At 39.6% G+C, this 23,380-nt stretch overlaps 1 protein-coding gene across 1 annotated transcript in view; it reads right to left on the bottom strand.

Moving 5' to 3' along the window:
• CSMD1 (CUB and Sushi multiple domains 1) overlaps positions 1-23,380 on the bottom strand; it is a 1,813,702-nt gene that overhangs the window by 382,336 nt on the left and 1,407,986 nt on the right. Inside the window, exon 12 of the mRNA XM_032618622.1 lies at positions 16,290-16,402. Coding sequence (XP_032474513.1) covers positions 16,290-16,402 — 113 coding nt within the window. The remainder of the gene's footprint in view (positions 1-16,289; positions 16,403-23,380) is intronic.

Raw genomic sequence — 23,380 nt, 5'->3', positions numbered from 1 at the left:
GATGCCATTTTTCTAATTTTGCTACATTAGTTTTTACACACATTACTTTGCTGCTCATTTATAAGAATAATATATAAATATTCTCTAGAAGAGCTTTGCAAAGGTAAAGTCGCAATATAATCATGGTTTTCTTTTCCTTCTTTAAACTCACTCTGTTCTAAGATCTTTATATGACTCTCACTGTCTATAAAATAATGTCTTAAAATGAGGTTTTGGTTTTTTGCAGTTAAATGTATAAACTACAGAATTAACAACCCAAAGGAGGCAACCAGGGTTGTTAGAAGCAGCACGCATCCATGGAGTAGTTTCTACAAACCGTAAGAATTTCTCTTATAACTCCTGTTTTTAGCACACACACAAAAATACTGCATAGTTCAAAACTGACTAATAAAACTGGGCAACTCTCAACAGGGCCAGTTCCATGCAAACTGACTGCTGATTCCACTGTCAGCCGTCTAGTGAGCCTCTGATTGAGAAGTTCACTTATACGCTCAACATAAACCCAGTCACGCTCTAACTCATATTCCTGGAGAAAAAAATACCTACTAGAAAAAATTCAATGAATCACTACTTATTCCTAGCAAATAATAGTTTAGTCTCAACATTTTCAGATATTGTATACAAACATAAACATTACATATATAATGTATATATATAACATATATAAACATTACACAGTAAATGTTCAAAATTAACCATTCCCCAAATACCCACTTACACATGACTCCTTTTGCAATAGTAAAAATGAAAACAAACTAATGTCCAGGGAAAAGCCTCTGCCCATGGACCACACTCAAGATGGGTCTTAATGGACAGCGAGGACATTCCTGGGTGGAGAGAGTGTTTGGGGACCCTCAAGGAAGAGAATCACACAAGCACTGATGGGAGAAAGGGTGTGACATACAAGGTACAAGCGTGGCCTCAGCGTAGTACAGAGGCAGCCGTCTGGAGAGGATGAGGATTTTATCTCATCTGCTGTGCTTGGGCCATGTGGAGGGCAGGCCAGGTGCAGGTACAGAAGGCCATTCAGTCACCAGGCAGAGAACGGAATGGGAAGACAGGAGAAAGGTGTTAACACACTCCGTCTGCTGGCACTGGTGGGGCACAGATCCTGTGACGGACTTTCCAGGATTTGTATACCCGCTCCTTCTCACAGAAACGTCCCTGCAATGCAGCCTCAGCGTCACAGACCCACAGACCTTACACACCCCACTGTCTTGTACACTACCAAGGGCCCCAGCTGACCTGAACCCACACACAGAGTGAGAAGCAGACGATACCCATGAAAGGTCTAACCGCAGGCACCTTGGGAATTTGTGCAGAAATCATCCTTCTGGCATTAGGGGAGCCACCTAGACCAGCAGAGGGAGAAGCCAAAAAATGGCCATGAGTATGTATCGTACGTTTTTCTAGGACATGAGGCCAGTTAGAATCCTAGAGAAGTCGTGCCCAGGTTGGGAGAAGTGACGGTGTGTGGGGCAGTGGACCTCTGGGTACCACCCACGTCCCTGCTTCAGAATCAAGGCACTCAGCCTCTCAGCTGCTGGAGCTCACAGCTGCATCCCTCTCCAGGAATCACGTCAAACAGGGTTGTGCCCGCTCCCTGGGGGCAGCCCTCATCAATGGCTAATGGTACTAGCCCCGCCCTCTTGCTTCAGTTTGGGAAAACGCTGAAGGGCTGTCCCAGCTCCCAAGGTTTCCCTGGGTTCGGCCAGGGTACCAGGCGTACCTACACACTGCTCAGCTTCTCCCTCTGCCCCATTCTGTTTCCTTCTCTTCCCTGCAGGTATTTCAAAGTGCTCCCCTCATACACCCTCCCAAACAAATCCAGCTCAGAGTCGGCATCCAGCACAAAGGTTAATTTGTAATAGATTTAAATCAGGTCTTTGAAAACATTTTTAAATACACTTTAGATACAAGACCATATTGGTTGTGAAAAAGGAAATACACATTATAAATCCTTGGTGGGTTCAACTTGGATTTTGCTCAAAATTAAAACAAAAGTTTACATGAAGCTATTTCACATGACTCTACTTCGTCTTTAGGGTTTTAGGCATCACTCTGTTATTGGCAGGCATGTTCCTGCCTGACCTTGTCTGAGTATCAGCTTCAGGCTACAAGGCCAGGGCCATGGGCTCACTTTCTGTGTGGACCAGCGGGATTTCCTCTGTTCAGTGGTCACACACAGACTGCACCTTCAACTCCACTTGGACCCCTTTTAAATGTGCAATTACTCACACAGAGGGCCAGGAAGGGTCTGTGCCTAGCAGCTGGAGCAAATCCAACCATTCAAGTAGAGAAACAGTGTGTTGGTCAGGGTTCTTCAGAGAAACAGAACGAATAGGATATTTCTATCTTTATCTCTGTCTCTATCCCCACATCCACCTCCAACTCTATCTATCTATCTACCTACCTATTGAAATTAATTTATTATAAGGAATTGGCTTACATGATTATGGCAACTGAGGTGTCCAGACCCAAGAGAGCCAGTGGTGTAAGTTCCAGTCCAAATCTGAGATCAAAGGCAGGAGATGCCCAATGTTCTAGCTCAAAGACAGGCAGAGAGAGCAACTTTTCTTCATTCAGCCTGTGGTTCTATTCAGACCTTCAACTGATTGGATGAGGCCTACCCACACTGGGGAGGCTGATCTGTTTTACTCAGTCCACCCTTTCAAATGTTAACCTCATCCAGAAACAGCCCTGCAGACACACCCAGAATAATGTTTGACAAAATGTTTGGGCACCCTGTGGCCAGTCAAGCTGACCCATAAAATCAACCATCACAAGTATCTCAAAGATTAAACAACCTTGATACTATAACAGCAATGCTATCCACTAAGAATGAAGAGGGCTTCCCTGGCAGTGCAGTGGTTGAGAGTCCACCTGCCGATGCAGGGGACACGGGTTCGTGCCCCGGTCCGGGAAGATCCCACATGCCGCAGAGCGGCTGGGCCCGTGAGCCATGGCTGCTGAGCCTGCGCGTCCAGAGTGCAACGGGAGAGGCCACAGCAGTGAGAGGCCTGTGTACAGCCAAAAAAAAAGAATGGAGAAGAGATGCTGTTCTCTGAACTAGATAATATTTCCCCCTCTTCAGTGCATCACGAACACCTGGGATCACAGATTACAGACTGAGACACCTAAACTGATCTTTACCACTCCTTGATCAGTGTGTTCACAGGACCTAGGAGACAATTCTGTTTCTGGTATCAAACAGTATTGTTGAGCTCAACTTTTATTGAAACAATTCTTAGCATGAGCCTAAAATAGGTCTTGTTTTACCACACAGCAGCACATCACAGGGAACATTTCCTTTAATTTACCCCCTGCTAAAATTTAAATAGCTATGGTAAATTATATAAAACATGATTTGTGGAAATCAGTTCATCCACATGTGTAATGAAGTCTAACTGAACATTATTTTTGTGATGAAATTGATCCAAAGTTAACCCACTTAACTATAGAGAGTGAAGCCATAAAAAGGCAGGGCCACCAGCATTGCAAACTCGTATTTCTTTGAATATCCAGACGTTATGTGCTTGCTTCTTGTCAACCTTCCTCAGTGCTAGAAGAGACAGTGGTCGTGGAAAGCCCACCCCTGAATTGAGATTTTGTTTTCCTTTCTCTTCTATTAAATAAAAACAATCTGCTGTAATATATAATGTATGTTATTTTAAATTTATATAATCTCCGGCTTCCTTGGTGGCACAGTGGTTGAGAGTCCGCCTGCTGATGCAGGGGACACGGGTTCGTGCCCCGGTCCGGGAAGATCCCACATGCCGCAGAGCGGCTGGGCCCGTGAGCCATGGCCGCTGAGCCTGCGCATCCGGAGCCTGTGCTCCACAACGGGAGAGGCCACAACAGTGAGAGGCCCGCGTACCGCAAAAAAAAAAAAAAAAAAAAAAAAGTATATAATCTCAAGCTCTATTACATTATTATAATATTTTAGCAAGAATCCTTCTGTATTACTAAATGTAAGATTGGTTTACAAAATTTGTTTTTGATCCTCAGTGTTTACCTTAAATATGATAGGAATTTTGAAATATAAAGTAGAAAAACTATGCACTAAGCGGGTTAGCTTTCTATATATATTATTCTATTACATATATATATTAATTATACATATATGTGAGTTACATATATATGACTTATATACGTATGAATTATATATGATTTATGTATTTATGAATTATATATATTATATGCAATTATATAATATATAACAATTGTATATTATATACACCTTAGGTTTTACACAGTTTAATAGATGAGTAGTATTGCTTATACAGCTATATTATAATTATTTACATCATATTTTTTACCTTTTGGGTTTTTGAGTAGATTATTTTGAATTAAATATTTTCATATGTAAAAAGGTTTTAAACGAATAAAACCCACCTCTTTTTTTTTTTTTTTTTTTTTTTTTTGCGGTACACAGGCCTCTCACTGTTGTGGCCTCTCCTGTTGCGGAGCATAGGCTCCGGACACGCAGGTTCAGCGGCCATGGCTCATGGGCCCAGCTGCTCCAAGGCATGTGGGATCTTCCCGGACCGGGGCACGAACCCGTGTCCCCTGCATCGGCAGGCGGACTCTCAACCACTGCGCCACCAGGGAAGCCCAAAACCCACCTCTCTTTGATCGCTTTCTTAGATGTATGACATATCTCCCTAAAGAATTCTCATTTTTTAAACTTTGCAAAATATTTGCCAATAATTTTCTTAATTATCAGCATATTCTCTCCCTCCATATATTTATATACACAGATGTATGTATATATGTATATGTAAACATATATAAATTACATATACACATACAAACACAAGTCTAGCAAGGTAATTTATGTTTATTTTCCTTCCGCTGGCCTTGAGCTCTCCACAGTGATTACATTTGTATTTTAGTTTCTGAGTTTTTCTCTGCTCACCCTTCCACACCCTGTGATTACCAAGCACAGCCAAGCCTTCCTCTGTGCTTCTTTGCCCCAGCTACTCTATCATAAACTCTTCCTTGAAAGACTAAGTTGAGTGAGTACATATGCTCCCTAGGCAACCTGGGGGGAGGTGACAGAGGTGGGAGCAAATGGAGAAACCCAGAGGCACCCAAGGCTGAGAGCCTGGTGATGCAGGTCCACAGGTGGGTGGTGTGGACCCAGAGTTCTCCCGACCCATCATCCCCAAGAGGCTGCTTCAACACCACTGTGCCCGTGGGGAGGGGAGGCTGCCAGTGCAAGGCTCACTGGGGGAGCTTCTGTGTGAGACAACCGTGCCCAAAGTGTCAGAGTAACAAGCATGACTCAAATCTTTGAGGACCCCCAAACGTTTTGTATCCCCACAATGCTCAGGAATTTTCAACATCTTGGTGAGATAGGGGTGGACAGGAAGGAAAGGGCTGACGTGGGGCCCCTCCAGTCACAACCAAGGTTAAATTTACTGCCTCGTGGTTAGGATGGAGCCTCTGAAAGAAATTCAAATTGACTTTAAAATAAGATGGTGTGACATTTCTTGTCCATCAAAGTTCGTCTAGAGTTTATAAGCCAAGAGACAAAGCATGACTTCAGGCTTGGTGTTGTATGTATTGAAAATTCTGGAAGGACACAAAAGGAAATATTGAGAGCTGTTGCCTGGAGGAAGTAACCTGGAAAGGACACTTACAATTCTTACATATTTTACTATAAGCAATAAAAAATTCTTACTTGTAGAATAAACTCAAAATTAAAAGAGGAAAATGCATATGCAAATAATAGCATTTCTCACTCTACGTGCTTTCCACATTTTAGGTCAATTGATTTTTACAACATACTACTGAAATTGGTGTCATTATTATTTTCTCCCTTTTTAAAAAAATGAGGAGTCTGACACACAGAGAGTTTAAACAGCTTGCCCAGCTAAGTGGCAGAGTGAGGACCTTGGGTACTCTGGCTTCAGAGCCTGTATGCTAAACTATCACAGTGGTGTTAGTTAAAATCACGCAATATCAAAACCTAGAAAGTGAAACTGTGTGTAAGTATCAGCTGTATATATTTTCTGATAATACAATACACAACAATATTTTCAATCAAATAGTGTAATTATTTATGTATTTGATGCTCACCTTTACAAATGGTTTTTATTTTATCTCCAATTGATAGCTTAACATAGCACTCTGGAAATAACAGTTTTGAGAATGTCTTCTTTTTTAAAATTAATTAATTTATTTATTTTACTTTGTTTCTTTATTGACATATAGTTGATTTAAAATGTCATGTTAGTTTCAGGTGTACAGCACACTGACTCAGTTATATGTATGTATATAATATATAAAATATTGAGTATAGTTCCATGTGCTATGCAGTCGGTCTTTGTTGTTTATCTATTTTGTACATAGTAGTGTGTATATGTTAATCCCAATCTCCTAATTTATCTCTCCCTGCCCCTTTCCCTTTTGGTAACTATAAGTTTGTTTTCCACATCTGTGACTCTACTTCTGTTTTGTAAATAAGTTTATTTGTATCTTTTTCTTTTAGATTCCACATATAAGTGATATCATATGATATTTGTCTTTCTCTGGCTTACTTCACTTAGTATGATAATCTCTAGGTCCATAGGATGTCTTCTTTTGATATATTCTCTCAATTTTTAAAGTTCTCAAATCTTATATTAGTCCTCGTTTTAATTATCTTTTTAACTACAGAATATTGTTCTGTCAAAAATAATAAATGGCTTTGAACTGGCAATTTTTCAAGGATTGACAGCCATCCACATTTCCATGACATTTTAGGTTGTAGCCACTAATAGGCTATCAACACTGTTAACAGACAGTTACTAATTAGAAGTAAATGTGATTATAATGAATGCTGTACGGTCATTCGAACTGAAACAGGACAGTTGGAAGAACATTTGTATTGTAATTGAGAAGACTGACATCCCTTAGTAGTTAAGGATCCTCAATCCAGGAAAGATGCTCCTCTCTCGAGCCTTTATCCTAGTCTGTATGATATGTGTCTTCAAACTGCATGACTTAATTTACTGTCATTTGCCCTGTTGGGAAGTGTCTGGTATTTCACGGATGCATTTAGATTCTACCAAAAGCAGTAGCCAGTGCAGGTCATGTGGAAAGGATTATATCTCTGCTGTGCTTTCTTAAATAAGGCACAGTCATGTAGAAGTTCAATTAAAGGTCAACTCTAAAAACCCAAATGTCAGAAGTATTCAGCAATTATCTGTGCATTCAAGTCCTAACCTTCGCATGGGATGTAAATACCATTTTTTCTCGTAGCATTTCTTATTAAAAAAGAGTCATGAAGTCCCCATTGCAGCCCATGTCTCCAGCAAGGAGGAGTTTTTCACACTTTGTATATAAGGACACTCCTGTGGAGCCCCCTCGTCACCACAGGACTTTTCAATGCTGTGACTATTATCCTTCATCCCACAAGGCAAGGGTGTAGCCCTGTTATGCTGCCTTCACTGTTGGACTCATGACACCATCACCTACCATCTTTATTGTTTTGACATTGGGAGACGCTTTTAATTACCTGCCTCATTGGCTTGGTATGCAGTAACCACTAGCTGCTTTTTTTCCAGCTCCTGACTACCCTACAGTGGACACTTGGAAGACAAGAGCATACTGTTTCGTTATTCAAATTCACAAAGTAAAACTGAATAAAATAAAATCCCAGCTCTCCAGTTTAATATTTCTTTCATTTTCACTTATGTATGCAAACATCTGTCATGTCAAAGATTTCAATGAACTCTGTAATTAATGAAGAAATTAGTAAGATTTAACAAACTGCTCTGAAGGAGAATTCAAAGAAAATGCATATACAGACCATTAGCAACACGGAAACAAAATTGCTAATAGATGCAGAAGTCTTCAATATCCACAGGGTAATAATCAACTGCATCTCCTCCCATGTCACTTTCCTAATTTTTCCCGACAATAACTTACAAATTATTTCTTTCTTTGTAACAGATCCCCTACAGTAAAATAATCCAAAAAAAACCCCACCAATTTTATTGTATTACTGTTCTTTTAAATTTGTTACTTCCTTAGAATTTTGAAACTTAAGGAAAGTATCTAAAGTTTTGATAATTTAAAAGTTATGTGGGGACTTCCCTAGTGGCACACTGGTTAAGAATCTGCCTGCCAATGCAGGGGACATGGGTTCGATCCCTGGTCCAGGAAGATCCCACTTGCCACAGAGCAATGAAGCCCATGTGCCACAACTACTGAGCCTGCATGCCACAACTAATGAAGCCTGTGCGCCTAGGGTCCGTGCTCCGCAACAAGAGAAGCCACCTCAATGAGAAGCCCGTGCACCACAACAAAGAGTAGCCACCATTCACCACAACTAGAGAAAGCCTGTGCACAGCAACAAAGACCCAAAGCAGCCAAAAATAAAAATGAATTAATTGATTAAAAAAAAAAGTTATGTGGAACATATATTAATGTTTTATTCTGAATTCTTATTGTATATTTTCTTAGATTATAGTTTATCATGAGCCATTTCTTTCAAATAATAGATCTTGTGTGTGTCAGTAAAAATTCTCTGTTTAAAAATTGTCTGTTTACCAGTCCCTCCCAACAGGAAACTTACACAAGCCTCTTAGATAGCCTCATCCACCAGAGGGCAGACAGAAAAAGCAAGAAGAACTACAATCCTGCAGGCTGTTGAACAAAAACCACATTCACAGAAGATAGACAATGTGAAAAGGCAGAGGACTATGTAGCAGATGAAGGAACAAGATAAAACCCCAGAAAAACAACTAAATGAAGTGGAGACAGGCAACCTTCCAGAAAAAGAATTCAGAATAATGATAGTGAAGACAGAATAACTGAGGCAGAAGAATGGATAAGTGACCTGGAAGACAGAATGGTAGAATTCACTGCTGTGGAACAGAATAAAGAAAAAAGAATGAAAAGAAATGAACACAGCCTAAGAGACCTCTGGGACAACATTAAACCCAACAACATTCGCATTATAGGGGTCCCAGAAGGAGAAGAGAGAGAGAAAGGACCCGAGAAAATACCTGAAGACATTATAGTCGAAAAGTTCTCTAACATGGGAAAGGAAACAGCAACCCAAGTCTAGGAAGCGCAGTGAGTCCCATACAGGATAAACCCAAGGAGAAACACACCAAGACACATAGTAATCAAATTGGCAAAAACTAAAGACAAAGAAAAATTATTGAAAGCAGCAAGGAAAAAACGAAAAATAACATACAAGGGAATCCCCATAAGGTTAACAGCTGATTTCTCAGCAGAAACTCTACAAGCCAGAAAGGAGTAGCATGATATACTTAAATTGATCAAAGGGAAGAATCTACAACCAAGATTACTCTACAAGGCAAGGATCTCATTCAGATTCAATGGAGAAATCAAAAGCTTTAAAGACAAGCAAAAGCTAAGAGAATTCAGCACCACCAAACCAGCTCTGTAACAAATGCTAAAGGAACCTCTCTAAGTGGGAAACAAAAGAGAAGAAAAGGATCTACAAAAACAAACCCAAAAAATTAAGAAAACTGTCATAGGAACATACATATCGATAATTACCTTAAATGTGAATAGATTAAATGCTCCAACCAAAAGACACAGGCTTGCTGAATGGATACAAAAACAAGACCCGTATATATGCTGTCTACAAGAGACCCACTTCAGACCTAGGGACACATACAGACTGAAAGTAAGGGGATGGAAAAAGATATTCCATGCAAATGGAAATCAAAAGAAAGCTGGAGTAGCTATACTCATATCAGATAAAATAGACTTTAAAATAAAGAATGTTACAAGAGACAAGGAAGGACACTACATAATGATCAAGGGATCAATCCAAGAAGAAGATATAACAATTAGAAATATATATGAACCCAACATAGGAGCACCTCAATACATAGGGCAACTGCTAACAGCTATAAAAGAGGAAATCGACAATAACACAATAATAGTGGGGGACTTTAACACCTCACTTACACCACTAGACAGATCATCCAAAATGAAAATAAATAAGGAAACAGAAGCTTTAAATGACACAACAGACCAGAAAGATTTAATTGATATTTATAGGACATTCCATCCAAAACAACAGGTTACACTTTCTTCTCAAGTGTGCACAGAACATTCTCCAGGATAGCTCACATCTTGGGTCACAAATCAAGCCTCAGTAAATTTAAGAAAACTGAAATCATATCAAGCATCTTTTCTGACCACAACGCTATGAAATTAGAAATGAATTACAGGGAAAAAAACCATAAAAAACACAAACACATGGAGGCTAAACAATACGTTACTAAATAACCAAGAGATCACTGAAGAAATCAAAGAGGAAATCAAAAAATACCTACAACCAAATTACAATGAGACCACGACAATCCAAAACCTATGGAATGCAGCAAAAGCAATTCTAAGAGGGAAGCTTATAGCTATACAAGCCTACCTCAAGAAACAAGAAAAATCTCAAGTAAACAATCTAACCTTAAACCTAAAGGAACTAGAGAAAGAAGAACAAATGAAACCCAAAGTTAGAAAAAGGAAAGAAATCATAAAGATCAGAGCAGAAATAAATGAAATAGAAACAAAGAAAACAATAACAAAGATCAATAAAACTAAAAGCTGGTTCTTTGAGAAGATAAACAAAATTGATAACCCATTAGCCAGACTCATCAAGAAAAAGAGGGAGAGGACTCAAATCAATAAAATTAGGAATGAAAAAGGAGAAGTTACAACAGACACCGCAGAAATACAAAGCATCCTAAGAGACTACTACAAGCAACTCTATGCCACTAAAATGGACAACCTGGAAGAAATGGACAAATTCTTAGAGAGCTATAACCTTCCAAGACAACCAGGAAGAAGTAGAAAATATGAATAGACCAATCACAAGTAATGAAATTGAAACTGTGATTAAAAATCTTCCAACAAACAAAAGTCTAGGACCAGATGGCTTCACAGGTGAATTCTCTCAAACATTTAGAGAAGAGCTAACACCCATCCTTCTCAAACTCTTCCAAAAAATTGCAGAGGAAGGAACACTCTCAAACTCATTCTATGAGGCCACCATCACCCTGATGTCAAAACCAAAGATACTACAAAAAAAGAAAACTACAGACCAATATCACTGATGAATATAGATGCAAAAATCTTCAACAAAATACTAGCAAACAGAATCCAACAACACATTAAAAGGATCATACACCATGATCAAGTGGGATTTATCCCAGGGATGCAAGGATTCTTCAATATATGCAAATCAATCAATGTGATACACCATATTAACAAATTGAAGAATAAAAACCATATGATCATCTCAATAGATGCAGAAAAAGCTTTTGACAAAATTCAACACCCATTTATGATGAAAACTCTCCAGAAAGTGGGCATAGAGGGAACCTACTTCAACATAATAAAGGCCATATACAACAAACCCACAGCAAACATCATTCTCAATGGTGAAAAACTGAAAGCATTTCCTCTAAGATCAGGAATGAAACAAGGATGTCCACTCTCACCAGTATTTTTCAACATAGTTTTGGAAGTCCTAGCCATGGCAATCAGAGAAGAAAAAGAAATAAAAGGAATCCAAATTGGAAAAGAAGAAGTAAAATTTTCACTGTTTGCAGATGACATGATACTATACATAGAGAATCCTAAAGATGCCACCAGAAAACTACTAGAGCTAATCAATGAATTTGGTAAAGCTGCAGGATTTACCAAACAAAGTTAATGCACAGAAATCTCTTGCATTCTTATACACTAATGATGAAAAATCTGAAAGAGAAATTATGGAAACACTCCCATTTACCATTGCAACAAAAAGAGTAAAATATCTAGGAATAAATCTACTTAGGGAGACAAAAGACCTTTATGCAGAAAACTATAAGACACTGATGAAAGAAATTAAAGATGATACCAACAGATGGAGAGATATACCACGTTCTTGGATTGGAAGAATCAATATTGTGAAAATGACTATACTACCCAAAGCAATCTACAGATTCAATGCAATCCCTATCAAGTTACCAATGGCATTTTTTACAGAACTAGAACAAATCATCTTAAAATTTGTATGGAGACACAAAAGACCCCGAATAGCCAAAGCAGTCTTGAGGGAAAAAAATGGAGCTGGAGGAATCAGACTCCCTGACTTCAGACTATACTACAAAGCTACAGTAATCAAGACAATATGGTACTGGCACAAAAGCAGAAATACAGATCAATGGAACAAGATAGAAAGCCCAGAGATAAACCTATGCATCTATGGTCAGCTAATCTATGACAAAGGAGGCAAAGATATACAATGGAGAAAAGACAATCTCTTCAATAAGTGGTGCTGGGGAAACTGGACAGCTACATGTAAAAGAATGAAATTAGAACACTCCCTAACACCATTCACAAAAATAAACTCAAAAAGTATTCGAGACCTAAATGTAAGACCAGACACTATAAAACTCTTAGAGTAAAACATAGGAAGAACACTGTGTGACATAAATCACAGCAAGATCTTTTTTGATCCACCTCCTAGAGTAATGGAAATAAAAACAAAAATAAACAAGTGGGACCTAATGAAACTTCAAAGCTTTCGCACAGCAAAGGAAACCATTAACAAGACGAAAAAATAACCCTCAGAATGGGAGAAAATATTTGCAAGCGAATCAACGGACAAAGGATTAATCTCCAAAATATATAAACAGCTCATGCAGCTCTATATTAAAAAAAACAAACAACCCAATCCAAAAATGGGCAGAAGACCTAAATAGACATTTCTCCAAAGAAGACATACAGATGGCCAAGAAGCACATGAAAAGCTGCTCAGTATCACTAATCATTAGAGAAATGCAAATCAAAACTTCAATGAAGTATCACCTCACACCAGTTAAAATGGGCATCATCAGAAAATCTACAAACAACAAATGCTGGAGAGGGTGTGGAGAAAAGGGAACCCTCTTGCACTGTTGGTGGGATTGTAAATTGATACAGCCACAATGGGGAACAGTATGGAGGTTCCTTTAAAAACTACAAATAGAACTACCATATGATCCAGCAATCCCACTACTGGGCATATACCCAGAGAAAACCATAATTCAAAAAGACACATGCACCCCAATGTTCACTGCAGCACTATTCACAATAGCCAGGTCATGGAAGCAACCTAAATGCCCATCGACAGATGAATGGATAAAGTAGATGTGGTACATATATATAATGGAATATTACTCAGCCATAAAAAGGAACGAAATTGGGTCATTTGTTGAGACGTGGATGGACCTAGAGACTGTCATACAGAGTGAAGTAAGTCAGAAAGAGAAAAACAAATACCGTATATTAATGCATGTATGTGGAACCTAGAAAAATGGTACAGACGAACCAATTTGCAGGGTAGAAGTTGAGACACAGATGTAGAGAACAAACGTATGGGCACCAAGGGGGGGAAACTGCAGAGCGGTGGGGATGGTGGTGTGCTGAATTGGGCGATTGGGATTGACATGTATACACTGATGTGTATAAAATTGATGACTAATAAGAACCTGCAGTATACAAACGAAACAACTAATACTAAACTTTCTTTGGGTTATTTGTATGGAAATATGTTAATATAAATGTTTCAGACATAACATGAAATTTCTAAAAATCTTATATGTTCTGGTATAATGTTATAAGTCATAATTCTAGTTATTACCGTAAAATGTATATCTCAGAAATAACTAAATTTCCTTGTCAATTGCATTATTATGAACTTTCATCAAATCTAAAAATCGTGGTCATTTTTAAGTCTTTTGTCATTTACAGACAGTTCTGGGTGTACTCTGATGCTTTTGCAAAAATGTTCCTATAAAAGGGTTTCATCTTCAAGGTATTCATGGAATAGACTAGGACAAGTACATTTTTCTGGTAACTGACTATACTGCTGAACTGAATGAATAAGCATTTTCAGAACACTAATGGAAAACTGATGAATTTGTAAAAGTGCTAACAAAAGATCAAGATGAAAAAAAATTAATTACATGGGACGGAGTGAACTGATGAGGATGATTATAACTTTTATGACTTTGTGTTTGAATTAAAGAAAAAAATCCCACAAGGACTCAGAGGCAAAAAATATACAAATCAATTTTCACTGAAAAGTAAAGGAGCTGTTACAGTGGAGGATTACTGGACTGAATGTCAATATTATGACATAGTATGAGTGTGTTTCGTTTGTGGTAATTGCAGTCATTGTTGCTTTTGTTGTGGTCATCCACTTACAATGCTTGGTGTCAGTTTATTTATCTCTTGTAAAAATAAAATACAGTGTGTGTGTGTGTGTGAAAAAAAAACATTGTCTGTTTAAAATTGTCCTGGTAATTCTGATCAACTATCAGAGCAAAAGTATTTGTAAGATAGTATAAAATGGTTCTGAAAAGACTTTTCATGACTATAACTTGAATTCAAGATGCGAATATGTTCCTTTCAATCTTACTGAAATTCACTTCAAATTAGTTGCGGTTTAATGAAAGTATGCCAGTATATGTAAAATGGCAGCTTAAATATATATTTTAAGTTTCATATATAAGTAGTTTTATATAATAATTTATAAAACATTGTTAGTAAGTTCATTGTATCATATCTGGGGACACATTTCATCTTTGGGCACAGGAGAACAATTTACTTCTTTTAGTCAAATATACGAAGGGTCTAAGCTGAAAATACAAGCAGTGATCCATCACCATTTTGCTTTTGCATAACCCAAAAGAAGAATTTAGCATGCTCACAAGCCTTCTTAAATGTTCCTTGAATCAAAACTATTTAATTACTGACATAGAGAACATGAAAGCACAGATCGAAAGTTAAATGGTCTGTGTGTTCTTATGTGTGTGTGTTTTTGCCAGTTAAAACAGATGTGCTTCCTGACAGCTATTCTAGGTGCCCTGAGGATGGAAGATCATGAAGGTCATTTTTATTCTTCATATTCCAGTCTCAGATTCCCCTTCTACCTTGTTTCATTCTCAGTTCTTTACCGTTTCTAGCGATCAAGAGACACTGACCCATGGATCATGGTGTGCCCCGAAAGACAGGTGAGGGCTAGCCTGGCTGCTGCACTGACACATTCAGAACCAAAGTGCACAAGAAGGGGGTTATGTGAACTAAACCTCTGAACACGTGGAAGTAGTAAGCGGTTTGTTGATTTTGTTTTTGTGAGGGTGGCAGTGGGACAGGGTTTTCTTTTTTTTTTTCGTGGGAATAGGAAGAGAGAAGTTAATTTTTTTTAAGATGTAGTCATTTTATAAAGGTTTGCCTGTAAGCCCGGAACCTTTTGGGAATGTCTAATAGAAGGAAGTATCATTGATTTCCCAAAAGATGTAGGACACTTGAGGAAGGGCAGGGCTGAGCAGAGGCTGGCCATCTAGAGGAACACATGGATGGGGCAGCTGTGTCCCGCATGTACAGTCAATACTCGAGTCAACAGCAGACTATCTGGGAGTCTTGCAAAAAAGTTTGTAAATGTAGTTATCTCAGGTTCATTATATTATTCTTTCTACTTCTGTTTGCATTTTGAAGTTTTTCATAATTAAAAAACGTTTTAAGAAATACCAATCAATATACTCCGGTTAAGAGATGTGTTTCCTAGGAGCTCCAGAGGAAACAATATAGGTGGAACAGTCCAGTGAGGCTGTTTAAAGAGGCAGGACACAGAGTCCGGGGCCCTGGTCACCGCACAGCAGATACTTCACCACGGCAAACGGTTCACTGCGGTGGCAGCTCCTCATCATCTCATGACTCAGAGACGAAGCCAACCTCCCTGAAGGAGCATTCTCTTCTCCAGAGCAAGCATAACTCATAACTCTCAAAGCAAGGTTATCTTTCTCCTACACAAGTACTTAGTAGATTTTTTCCAACTCTGTCTAGATTTCCCTGTCTTCCATTAGAAACCCACACATTTGTACCTGTGGATATATACAATAAACTTCATCGAGTTGATGCCACTCAAATTCATACTTTGTTCAAAATGCTTCCCTTAGTTATAAGCATAACAACTTCCCTCAGGAAGAGCTAAAATGCCAAGATCGACAAGTGTGAACACATTTCCTGGCTTACATTTTATACTTGATCTCAATCTTCGTTTTGCCACAGTAACGGCGAGCCAAGCTTTCAAGAAGTTAACGTTTCTCCCTTGCAGAAACAAGCTATAAGTAGAACTTTAATTACAGAAGTTGCAAATAATTAGTCCTTATTTTTAAACATTGTTCCGACTTGTCAGTTTTATTTACACCTAACACACAGAAAATGGTCCTGGCCCTCTGCAGGAAAGCTGGTTTTAAATGCTGCTAAGTGTGTTCGGGCCATACCTTGGTAAACAGCTTTAAATCCAGGCGAGGCAATGCTGTCATCAGACTGTAGATGTAGCCACATCTGGTTGCTCATACTCACAATAAGGTCAGGAACACTGGATCCAGTGAGTCTGCAGAGAAAAGAAATATCAAAACCATTGTTTAAGGCACCAAATATCTCCACTTTTACCTTCAAGGCGTGGGGGGAATCCTGCTGCTTAAACAGACAAGCCATAGATATAGATATATAAAGATAGCAAGACCCTCCTTTAAAGAATCTATAGCCATTTGTAATTCATATTCATATTTGAATCATAATATCTTGGCCTTTTACAGTAATTATTCTATATTATAACTGTGAATTTGTATCTTTGATTTTAAAAATCGACTTGGGGTGAGCAACCCTCCCATGTATCTGACACTGAAGTTCTTCTCTGGGTACAGGACTGTCAGTGCTAAAACTGGGGCAGCACTGGACAAACTGGGAGGGTTGGTCACCCTATGTGCCTTACTGCTGTGTGGTGATATAACATCACATCATTAATAGGAAAGCATGTCTAAGCTAAGAAAAGTTCTGGTTCATTCACGTAATGCTTGCGTTACACACTCTGGAATTATCATGTCCCTTTACCACAAAAATTATATCATAGGACGGAATCTTCTTTAGCACTGTAGGAAATGAGCTATCAGGCCATGAAATGACATGGAGGAAACGTAAATGCACTAAGTGAAAGAAACCAATCTGAAAAGGCCACTACATGATGATTCCAACCCTAGGACATTCTAGAGAAGGTGAAACTATGGAAACAGCAAAAAGATCAGTGGTTGACAGGTTGGGAAGTGGGAGGGATGAATAGGTGGAGCACAGAGGATTTTTAGGGCAATGAAAATACTTTGTATGATACTGTAATGATGGATACATGTCATTATACATTTGTCCAAACCCACAGACTGCAACATCAACAGTGAACCCTAATGTAAACCACAAACTTTGGGTGATGATGAGGTGTCCACACAGGTTCATCCTTGGGAAAAAGTTGTACCATTTGGTGGGGGATATTAATAATGGGGAGGCTGTGCATGTGTGCAGGCAGGGGGTATATCTCTGTACCTCCCTCTTAGTTTTGCTCCGAATATAAAACTACTCTAAATAAAGTTTGGATATAAATACACACACACACACATAGGAAAACAAAGTTAAGCACACATTACAAGAATATTGACAAGGAGAACTGCATGCACAGCAGAGACAGATTTGGCAAATGTATGGAACTTTCCAGCTGCATATTAAAGTCCAGGTCACAGCAAATGGAATTTTCAGTGAAGCATTCATTGTGTATTAACAAAACAGTCAGGGGGGCCTTCAAGATGGTGGAGGAGTAAGACATGGAGGTCACCTTCCTCCCCACAAATACATCAAAAATACATCTACATGTGGAACAACTCCTACAGAACACCTACTGAACGCTGGCAGAAGACCTCAGACCTCCCAAAAGGCAAGAAACCCCCCACGTACCTGGGTAGGGAAAAAGAATAAACAGAGACAAAAGAATAGGGATGGTACCTGCACCAGTGGGAGGGAGCCGTGAAGGAGGAAAGGTTTCCACACACTAGGAAGCCCCTTCGCGGGCAGAGACTGCAGGTGGCAGAGGGGGAAAGCTTCGGAGCCGCAGAGGAGAGCGCAGCCACAGGGGTGCAGAGGGCAAAGCGGAGAGATTCCCGCACAGAGGATCGGTGCCAACCAGCACTCACCAGCCCGAGAGGCTTGTCTGCTCACCCGCCGGGGCGGGTGGGGCTGGGAGCTGAGGCTCGGGCTTCAGAGGTCAGATCCCACGGAGAGGACTGGGGTTGGCTGCATGAACACAGCCTGAAGGGGGCTAGTGCCCACAGCTAGCCAGGAGGGGGTCCTGGAAAAAGCATGGAGCTGCCGAAGAGGCAAGAAACCATTGTTTTGGGTGCACGAGGAGAGAGGATTAAGAGCGCTGCTTAAAGGAGCTCCAGAGACAGGCACGAGCCGCGGCTATCAGCGCGGACCGCAGAGACGGGCACAAAACACTAAGGCTGCTACTGCAGCCACCAAGTAGCCTGTGTGCGAGCACAAGTCACTGTCCACACCTCCCCTCCTGGGAGCTTGTGCAGCCCGCCACTGCCAGGGTCCCGTGATCCAGGAACAACTTCCCCGGGAGAACTCACGGTGCGCCTCAGGCTGGTGTAATGTCACACCAGGATCTGCAGCCACAGGCTCACCCCGCATCCCATACCCCTCGTTCCCCCTAGCCTGAGTGAGTCAGAGCCCCCTAATGAGCTGCTCCTTTAACCCCGTCCTGTCTAGACAAAGAACAGACACCCTCCGGCGACCTACATGCAGAGGCGGGGCCAAATCCAAAGCTGAACCCCAGGAGCTTCACGAACAAAGAAGAGAAAGGGAAATCTCTCCCAGAAGCCTCAGGAGCAGTGGATTAAATCTCTACAATCAACGTGATGTACCCTGCATCACTGGAATACCTGATTAGAAAACAAATCATCCCAGAAGTGAGGTGGTGGACTTTGGGAACAACTGCAGACTTGGGGTTTGCTTTCTGTATGTAACTTGTTTCTGGTTTTATGCTTATCTTAGTTTAGTATTTAGAGCTTATTATCATTGGCAGATTTGTTTATTTATTTGGTTGCTCTCTTCCTTCTTATATATATATATATATATATGTTATTTTTTCCTTTTTTTCTCTTTTTTGTGAGTGTGTATGTGTATGCTTCTTTGTGTGATTTTGTCAGTATAGCTTTACTTTTACCATTTGTCCTAGGTTTCGGTCTGTCCATGTTTTGTTTTATGTATAGTTTTTAGCGCTTGTTATCATTGGATTTGCTTTTTTTGGTTTGGTTGCTCTCTTCTTTCTCTCTTTCTTTTTAAAATTACTTTTAAATTTTTCTATTTTTAATAATTGTTTTATTTTTTATTTTAATAACTATTTAATTTAATTAATTTATTTATTTTCTCCCTTTTCTTCTAAGCCACATGGCTGACAGGGTCTTGGTGCTCCGGCTGGGTGTCAGGCCTGAGCCTCTGAGGTGGGAGAGCCAAGTTCAGGACATTGGTCTACCAGAGACCTCATAGCTCCACATATTATCAAATGGCGAAAGCTCATCGAGAGATCTCCATCTCAACACTAAGACCCAGTTCCACTCAATGAACAGCAAGCTACACTGCTGGACACCCTATGCCAAACAACTAGCAAGGCAGGAACACAACCCTACCCATTAGCAGAGAGGCTGGCTAAAATCATAAGATCACAGACATCCCAAAACACACCACCGGATGCAGTCCAGCCCACCAGAAAGACAAGATCCAGTCTCATCCACCAGAACCCAGGCATCAGTCCCCTCCACTAGGAAGCCTACACAACCCACTGAACCAACCTTACCCACTGGGGGCAGACTCCAAAAGCAATGGGAAATAAGAACCTACAGCCTGTGAAAATGAGACCCTAAACACTGTAAGTTAAGCAAAATGAGAAGACAGAGAAACACACAGCAGATGAAGATCAAGGTAAAAATCCACCACACCAAAGAAATGAAGAGGAAATAGTCTACATGAAAAAGAATTCAGAGTAATGATAGTAAAGATGATCCAAAACCTAGGAAATAGAATGGAAAAGTTACAAGAAATGTTTAACAACGACCTAGAAGAACTAAAGAGCAAACAAACAATGATGAACAACACAATAAATCAAATTAGCAATACTCTAAAGGAATCAATAGCAGAATAACTGAGGCAGAAGAACGGATAAGTGACCTGGAAGATAAAATAGTGGAAATAACTACCACAGAGCAGAATAAACAAAAAAGAATGAAAAGAATTGAGGATAGTCTCAGAGACCTCTGGCAAAACATTAAATGCACCAACACTCGTATTATAGGGGCCCCAGAGAAGAAAAGAAAAAGAAAGGGACTGAGAAAATATTTTGAAGAGATTATAGTTGAAAACTTCTCTAATATGGGAAAGGAAATAGTCAATCAAGTCCAGGAAGCACAGAGAGTCCCATACAGGATAAATCCAAGGAGAAACACACCAAGACACAAAGTAATCAATCAAAAATTAAATACAAAGTAAAAATATTAAAAGCAGCAAGGGAAAAGCAACAAATAACATAAAAAGGAATCCCCATAAGGTTAACAGCTGATCCTTCAGCAGAAACGTTGCAAGCCAGACGGGAGTAGCAGGACATATTTAGAGTGATGAAAGGGAAAAACCTACAACCAAGATTACTCTACCCAGCAAGGATCTCATTCAGATTTGACAGAGAAATTAAAACCTTTACAGACAAGCAAAAGCTAAAGGAATTCAGTGCCACCAAACCAGCTTTACAACAAATGCTAAAGTGACTTCTCTAGGCACGAAACACAAGAGAAGGAAAAGACCTACAATAACAAACCCAAAACAATTAAGAAAATGCTAATAGGAACATACATATCAATAACTACCTTAAATGTAAACGGATTAAATGCTCCAACCAAAAGACATAGAATAGCTGAATGGATACAAAAACAAGACCCATATATATGCTGTCTACAAGAGACCCACTTCAAACCTAGGGACACATACAGACTGAAAGTGAGAGGATGGAAAAAGATATTCAATGCAAATGGAAATCAAAAGAAGGCTGGAGTAGCAATTCTCATATCAGACAAAACAGACTTTAAAAGAAAGACTATTACAAGAGACGAAGGACACTACATAATGATCAAGGGATTGATCAAAGAAAAAGATATAACAATTGTAAATATTTCTGCATCCAACATAGGAGCACCTCAATACATAAGGCAAATGCTAACAGCCATAAAAGGGGAAATCGACAGTAACACAAAAATAGTAGGGGACTTTAACACCCCACTTTCATCAATGGACAGATCATCCAAAATGAAAATAAATAAGGAAAAACAAGATTTAAATGACATTAAACAAGATGGACTTAGTTGATATTTATAGGACATTCCATCCAAAAACAACAGAATACACTTTCTTCTCAAGTGCTCGTGGAATACTCTCCAGGATAGATCATTTCTTGGGTCACAAATCAAGCTTTGGTAAATTTAAGAATATTGAAATTGTATCAAGTATCTTTTCCAACCACAGCGCTATGAGACTAGATATCAATTACAGGAAAAAATCTGTAAAAAATGCAAACATGTGGAGGCTAAACAATACGCTACTAAACAACCGAGGGATCACTGAAGAAATCAAACAGGAAATCAAAAACTACCTGCAAGCAAATGACAATGAAAACACGACAACCCAAAACCTATGGGATGTAGCAAAAGCAGTTCTAAAAGGGAAGTTTATAGCAATACAATCCTACCTCAGGAAACAAGAAACATCTCAAATAAACAACCTAAACTTACAACTAAAGCAATTAGAGAAAGAACAAAAAAAACCAAGGTTAGCAGAAGGAAAGAAATCATAAAATCAGAACAGAAATAAATGAAAAAGAAATGAAGGAAACGATAGCAGAGATCAATAAAATTAAAAGCTGGTTGGGCTTCCCTGGTGGTGCAGTGGTTGAGAGTCCGCCTGCCGATTCAGGGGACACGGGTTCGTGCCCCGGACCGGGAAGATCCCACATGCCGCGGAGCGGCTGGGCCCGTGAGCCATGGCCGCTAAGCCTGTGTGTCCGGAGCCTGTGCTCCGCAACGGAAGAGGCCACAGCAGTGAGAGGCCCGCGTACCGCAAAAAGAAAAAAAATAAATAAAAGCTGGTTATTTGAGAAGGTAAACAAAATTGATAAACCATTAGCCAGACTCATCAAGAAAAAAAGGGAGAATACTAAAATCAATAGAATTAGAAATGAAAGAGTAGCAACTTACACTGCAGAAATACAAGGGATCATGAGAGATTACTATAAGCAACTATATGGCAATAAAATGGACAACCTGGAAGAAATGGACAAATTCTTAGAAAAGCACAACCTTCCAAGACTGAACCAAGAAGAAATAGAAAACATAAACAGACCAACCACAAGCACTGAAATTGAAACTGTGATTTAAAATCTTCCAACAAACAAAAGCCCAGGACCTGATGGCTTCACAGGCAAATTCTATCAAAAGTTTAGAGAAGAAGGGCTTCCCTGGCGACGCAGTGGTTGGGACTCTGCCTGCCGATGCATGGGACATGGGTTTCTGCCCCAGTCCGGGGGGATCCCACATACCGCAGAGCGGCTGGGCCCATGAGCCATGGTTGCTGGGCCTGCGCGTCTGGAGCCTGTGCTCCGCAGCGGGAGAGGCCACGGCAGTGAGACGCCCGTGTACCGCAAAAAAAAAAAAAGTTTAGAGAAGAGCTAACACCTATCCTTCTCAAACACTTCCAAAATTATGCACAGGGAGGAACACTCTCAAACTCATTCTATGAGGCCACCATCACTCTGATACCAAAACCAGACAAAGATGTCACAAAAAACGAAAACTACAGGCCAATATTACTGATGAACATAGATGCAAAATCTGAACAAAATAATAGCAAACAGAATTCAACAGCACATTAAAAGGTTCATACACCATGATAAAGTAGGGTATATGCAATCAATCAATGTGATAAACCATATTAACAAATTGAAGGATAAAAACAATATGATCACCTCAATAGATGCAGAAAAAGCTTTTGACAAAATTCTGCGTGCATTTATGATAAAAACCCATCAGAAAGTGGGCACAGAGGGAACTTACCTCAACATAATAAAGGCCATATATGACAAACCACAGCCAACATCATTCTCACTGGTGAAAAACTGAAACCATTTCCACTAAGATCAGGAACAAGACAAGGTTGCCCACTCTCACCACTCTTATTCAACATAGTTTTGGAAGTTTTAGCCACAGCAATCAGAGAAGAAAAAGAAATAAAAGGAATCCAAATTGGAAAAGACGTAAAACTGTCACTGTTTGCAGATGACATGATACTTCACATAGAGAATCCTAAAGATGCCACCAGAAAACTACTAGAGCTAATCAATGAATTTCGTAAAGCAGCAGGATACAAAATTAATGCACAGAAATCTCTTGCATTCCTATACACTAATGATGAAAAATCTGAAAGAGAAATTAAAGAGACACTCCCATTT

Source organism: Phocoena sinus, chromosome 21 (assembly GCF_008692025.1).
Source record: "Phocoena sinus isolate mPhoSin1 chromosome 21, mPhoSin1.pri, whole genome shotgun sequence".
Taxonomy (NCBI): Eukaryota; Metazoa; Chordata; class Mammalia; order Artiodactyla; family Phocoenidae; genus Phocoena; species Phocoena sinus.
This window is presented reverse-complemented; position numbering and strand designations above follow the sequence as displayed.